Source organism: Bubalus bubalis, chromosome 16 (genome assembly GCF_019923935.1).
Source record: "Bubalus bubalis isolate 160015118507 breed Murrah chromosome 16, NDDB_SH_1, whole genome shotgun sequence".
NCBI classification, from domain to species: domain Eukaryota; kingdom Metazoa; phylum Chordata; class Mammalia; order Artiodactyla; family Bovidae; genus Bubalus; species Bubalus bubalis.
Genome location: NC_059172.1, coordinates 34,120,321 through 34,126,651, shown reverse-complemented (window position 1 = coordinate 34,126,651; position 6,331 = coordinate 34,120,321). Strand labels below are relative to the sequence as shown.

Genomic DNA, 6,331 nt, shown 5'->3' with positions numbered 1-6,331 from the left:
TCATTGGAAGGACTGATGCTGAAGCTGAAACTCCAATCCTTTGGCCACCTGATGCAAAGAACTGATTTATTTGAAAAGACTACGATGCTGGGAAAGATTGAAGGCAGGAGGAGAAGGGGACAACAGAGGATGAGATGGTTGGGTGGCATCCCTGACTCAATGGACATGAATCTGAGTAAACTCCGGGACTTGGTAATGGACAGGGAGGCCTGGCGTGCTGTAGTCCATGGGGTTGCAAAGAGTCAGACATGACTGAGCAACTAAATTGAATGAATCACAACAAACTGGAAAATTCTGAAAGAGATGGGAATTCCAGACCACCTTACCTGCCTTTTCAGAAACCTGTATGCAGGTCAAGAAGCAACAGTTAGAACAGGACATGGAACAACAGACTGGCTTAAAAGTGGGAAAGGAGTATGTCAAGTCTGTATAATGTCACCCTGCTTATTTAACTTATATGCTGCGTAATCATGCGAAATGCCTGGCTGGATGAAGCACAAGCTGGAGTCAAGATCTCTAGAAGAAATATCAATACTCTCAGATATGCAGATGACACCACCATAATGGCAAAAAGGAAAGAATTAAAGAGCCTCTTGATGAAAGTGACCACCCACAGGTGGCTCAGCTGGTTAAGAATCCACCTGCAATGGGGGAGACCTGGGTTCGATCCCTGGCTTGGGAAGATCCCCTGGAGAAAGGAAGGGCTACCCACTCCAGTATTCTGGCCTGGAGAATTCCATGGACTGTATAGTCCACGAGGTTGCAAAGAGTTGGACACCACTGAGCAACTTTCACTTTCATGAAAATGAAAGAGGAGAGTGAAAAAGCTGACTTAAAACTCAACATACAAAAAATGAAGATCATGGCATCTGATCCCATCACTTCATGGCAAGTAGATGCGGAAACATAGGAAACAGTGACAGACTATTTTCTTGGGCTCCGAAATCACTACAGGTGGTGACTTGCAGCCATGAAATTAAAAGACACTTGCTCCTTGGAGAAAAGTTATGACAAACCTAGACAGCATGTGAAAAAGCAGAGACATTACTTTGTCAACAAAGGTCCATATAATCAAACTATGGTTTTTTCCAGTAATCATGTACAGATGTGAGAGCTGGACAATAAAAAAAGGCTGTGTAAAAGAATTGATGCCTTCAAATTTTGGTGCTGGAGAAGACTCTTGAGAGTCCCTTGGACAGCAAAGAGATCAAACCAGTTGATCCTAAAGGAAATCAATCCTGAATAGTCATTAGAAGGACTGATGCTAAAGCTCCAATACTTTGGCCACCTAATGTGAAGAGCTGACTTATTGGAAAAGACCCTGATGCTGGGAAAGATTAAAGACAGGAGGAGAAAGGGACAACACAGGATGAGATGGCTGGATGGCATCACTGACTGGATGAACATGAGTTTGAGCAAGCTCTGGAAGTCAGTGATAGAGAAGCCTGGCATGCTGCAGTCCATGGAGTCGCAAAGAGTCAGACATGACTGAGTGACTGAACAACAGCAAATAACTGAATCACTTTGCTGTACATCAGAAATTAACATAATATTGTAAATAAACTATACTTCAATTTAATAAAACAGTCAGTTCAGTTCAGTCGCTCAGTCATGTCCGACTCTTTGCGACCCCATGAATTGCAGCACGCCAGGCCTCCATGTCCATCACCAACTCCTGGAGTTCACTCAGACTCACGTACATCAAGTCAGTGATGCTATCCAGTCATCTCATCCTCTGTCGTCTCCTTCTCCTCCTGCCCCCAATCCCTCCCAGCATCAGAGTCTTTTCCAATGAGTCAACTCTTCGCATGAGGTGGCCAAAGTACTGGAAATAAAGGCAAATGGCTAAAGTGGGCATTGCCACAAACCTACCCAGGCTCCTATGATACAAGCACTCAATCTGATACGGTTCACATATAAAAATATCAAGTAGAAGACACCAGTAAAATTAAGGGCTCTGAAACTATCACCACAATCTAAGTATATGCATATCCATCACCTCCAAAAGTTTCCTCTTGCCTTTTTTATTTATTACCATGTTTATTTGCCAAAAACATAAGATCTATCTTATTAGAAAATTTTTAAAATACAATATTGTTAACTATAGGCACTATGCTGTATAGCAGATTATATCTCATCTCCAAACTCAAGTTGTATACACTAAATATGCACAACTTTTTATATGTCAATCATACCTCAATAAAGTGGGTTTTTAAAAAATGAATCAATAAAAGGAAGAAAGGAAGGGGGGAAATATCCTCAGGAAGGAAGGAAAAAAATAATTAAGACTTGAAAGATAGGCACTGTTAATGCTACAGGAATTTCTTTCATTGTCTCATGCATGGTAATGGCTCACCTATCATGCAGTTACCAAGAGTGACAACAGAATAAATGTGGAAATTAATACTTACATCCTTACAAATCATATCCAATAGGGTTGGCAGTTTTAGCAATATAGAGATTTTGTAAATCCTGGGTGAAATGTTTTCTTAAAAGTTAAAACCATGGAAAACAAAAAACCTCGAATAGCAAAAGCGATCTTGAGAAAGAAGAATGGAACTGGAGGAATCAACCTACCTGACTTCAGGCTCTACTACAAAGCCACAGTTATCAAGACAGTATGGTACTGGCACAAAGACAGAAATATAGATCAATGGAACAAAATAGAAAGCCCAGAGATAAATCCACGCACATATGGACACCTTATCTTTGACAAAGGAGGCAAGAATATACAATGGATTAAAGACAATCTCTTTAACAAGTGGTGCTGGGAACTCTGGTCAACCACTTGTAAAAGAATGAAACTAGAACACTTTCTAACACCATACACAAAAATAAACTCAAAATGGATTAAAGATCTCAACGTAAGACCAGAAACTATAAAACTCCTAGAGGAGAACATAGGCAAAACACTCTCTGACATACATCACAGCAGGATCCTCTATGACCCACCTCCCAGAATATTGGAAATAAAAGCAAAAATAAACAAATGGGACCTAATTAACCTTAAAAGCTTCTGCACATCAAAGGAAACTATTAGCAAGGTGAAAAGACAGCCTTCAGAATGGGAGAAGATAATAGCAAATGAAGCAACTGACAAACAACTAATCTCGAGAATATACAAGCAACTCCTACAGCTCAACTCCAGAAAAATAAATGACCCAATCAAAAAATGGGCCAAAGAACTAAATAGACATTTCTCCAAAGAAGACATACAGATGGCTAACAAACACATGAAAAGATGCTCAACATCACTCATTATCAGAGAAATGCAAATCAAAACCACTATGAGGTACCATTTCACACCAGTCAGAATGGCTGCGATCCAAAAGTCTACAAGTAATAAATGCTGGAGAGGGTGTGGAGAAAAGGGAACCCTCTTACACTGTTGGTGGGAATGCAAACTAGTACAGCCACTATGGAGAACAGTGTGGAGATTCCTTAAAAAACTGGAAATAGACCTGCCTTATGATCCAGCAATTCCACTGCTGGGCATACACACTGAGGAAACCAGAAGGAAAAGAGACACGTGTACCCCAATGTTCATCGCAGCACTGTTTATAATAGCCAGGACATGGAAGCAACCTAGATGTCCATTGGCAGATGAATGGATAAGAAAGCTGGGGTACATATACACAATGGAGTATTACTCAGCCATTAAAAAGAATACATTTGAATCAGTTCTAATGAGGTGGATGAAACTGGAGCCTATTATACAGAGTGAAGTAAGCCAGAAGGAAAAACACCAATACAGTATACTAATGCATATATATGGAATTTAGAAAGATGGTAACAATAACCCTGTGTACGAGACAGCAAAAGAGACACTGATGTATAGAACAGTCTTATGGACTCTGTGGGAGAGGGAGAGGGTAGGAAGATTTGGGAGAATGGCATTGAAACATGTAAAATATCATGTATGAAATGAGTTGCCAGTCCAGGTCCGATGCACGATACTGGATGCTTGGGGCTGGTGCACTGGGACGACCCAGAGGGAGGGAATGGGGAGGGAGGAGGGAGGAGGGTTCAGAATGGGGAACACGTGTATACCTGTGGTGGATTCATTTTGATATTTGGCAAAACTAATACAGTTATGTAAAGTCTAAAAATAAAATAAAATTAAAAAAAAAAAAAGTTAAAACCATGGAATCTAGCACCAAATCTGGACTCTTCCCTCATGTGGGCTCTAATGCAAGCTCAGAAAGTGGATCTAACCATTATTTCAAATACTTAATCATAAAATCTAAACAGACAGTGAGCAGCCTTCTAGGGCTTGACACTGCCAAACTTTCTCTCTAGCTCAAAGCAGAGACATACATGAAGAGAACCAAGAGAAAACTAATACTCCCTAAGGTGTACATAGGTATAGATGGACTTAGCATGTACAGTTTATCCTATGCATTTCCTACCAACCACTCCTCTTTTCTGTTTCTTGGTATATGAGTTGGTTAATATTAAATGTGGGAGATCAGTATTCAGATGAATATAGTTTAGGCTTCCCTGGTGGTTCAGATGATACAGAATACACTTACACATAATATTCTCATTATAAACAATATAATAGGATATAGCTTTTCCAAAAGTTTGAAATGAATTGTGGGGGAGGGTGGAATCTGGTGGGGAAAAGAATAGAAGTGCCTATACAAACAGATATGCATACACATCCTCTCCGTGGGTGGGGTTAAGTCCCCCAGGCCAGGAGATGTTACTGTATACATGAGTCTGAAATACTTCAACTCTGATCAGAGCAACAAGAGGATTATCAAGATGATACTTCTATATGCTTTCCAATGATCTCCGTCCCCCAAAACTATAATTATAGAAGCTGATGGTGCCCCAAAAAAGGTTCAGTGGTAAGATCCGAAACATCCAGAAACCTCAAAAATTAACTACACCACTAATCCTCCCCCAAGATCCAGGTTGACCCACAGAGGTTGCATACCACGAGATCCTTCCGCTGCTCTAAGAGACATCAACCCTTTTCTGCTGGAAGCGCTTTAAGAGGCCCTGACGGATCTGCTTAGACTTGACGCAGTAGACGATGGGGTTCATGAAGGGTGGCACCAAGAAGTGCAGGTTGGCCATGAGCACTGCCAGAGCAGGGTAGCTGTGCTTTTCTACTCGGTGCAAAACTGACAGCCCCAGTTTGGGCAAGTAAAAGATGAGAACAATGCAGAGGTGTGAGACACAGGTGTTGAGTGCCTTTAATCGTTCCCCAGGGGAGGCAGTGCTCAGCACGGTCTGTAGGATCAGGGAGTAGGAGAGCATGATAAGGGAAGAGTCAAAGCCCAAAGAGAGGAGGATGGAGACCAGGCCAACCAGGCTGTTGACCTGAGTGTCTGAGCAGGCCAGTCCCACAAGGTCACAGTGCAGGCAGTAGCAGTGAGAGAGTACACTGACCTGAGGAAAGAGCAGACGCCGCAGGAGGACGGGTCCTGGGAGATTGAGCAGGACGGCCCTCACCAGGATGGCAGCCCCCACTTTGGCCATGGCTGAATGGGTAAGAATGGAGGCATAGTGCAGAGGGTCCTGGATGGCAACAAAGCGATCAAAGGCCATGGCCAGCAGCACCCCAGATTCCACATAGGTGAAGGCATGGATGAAGAACATCTGTGCTGCACAGAGATCAAAGGGCAGCTCGCGAACACCCAGCCAGAAGAGCTGCACCATGGTGGGGAAGGTGGAGGCACAGAGGCCCAGATCAGAGGCTGCCAGCATGGACAGGAAGCTGTACATGGGTTCATGTAAGGCTGGATCTGTGCTGACCAGGAAGAGGATGACACTGTTCCCCAGGATGGAAACCACACAGATGAGGTTGATGGGGATGGAAACCCAATGGTGAGAAGCTTCCAGACCTGGGAAGCCAGTGAGGAGGAAGGTAGAATGACCAGAAGTGCTGGTATTGCAGGAGAACATCGTGATTTCAGGAGGCAGTGGTCCACCCTACAAAGAAGAAGCATTCATTCCTTTGATTATCACTTAAAAGTCCCTACCAAGAACTAAGGGCTAGAAAAGAAGAGTTGCCCCATCAGTGTTTCTCAGGCCATGAGAGAAACCTCATTCTTCTGAGGAGCTCCATTCCCCTCTGTTTCCTGGATCATTTAATCTTCTCCTTGAATAAAGTTATACTGAATAAATTTTATGAGATTATATAAAATATATATATATAATATATATATTTATATATATTATATAAAATATATAAAATAAATTTTATAATCTCTGCATATTGCTTTAGCCACTGGATATCTACCATCTTTTTGGCCTAAACACCCTCCTTTTTCACTTAAGCTATACTCAAAAGCTATCTCAAGTGTCTTCTCAGACTAAA

At 42.1% G+C, this 6,331-nt stretch overlaps 1 protein-coding gene across 1 annotated transcript; it reads right to left on the bottom strand.

Annotated features, from left to right (window-relative positions):
- Positions 1 to 4,962: 4,962 nt before the first annotated feature.
- LOC102403894 (olfactory receptor 51G2-like) lies at positions 4,963 to 5,932 on the bottom strand. The gene has a single exon (XM_006062018.4). It carries the CDS (start codon positions 5,914 to 5,916, stop codon positions 4,963 to 4,965), a length of 954 nt encoding a protein of 317 aa, XP_006062080.4. The 5' UTR covers positions 5,917 to 5,932.
- Positions 5,933 to 6,331: the final 399 nt, after the last annotated feature.

Bases quoted from the DNA above. Each gene is read 5' to 3' on its own strand.
- LOC102403894 (XM_006062018.4), bottom strand. From the start codon at position 5,916: ATGTTCTCCTGCAATACCAGCACTTCTGGTCATTCTACCTTCCTCCTC.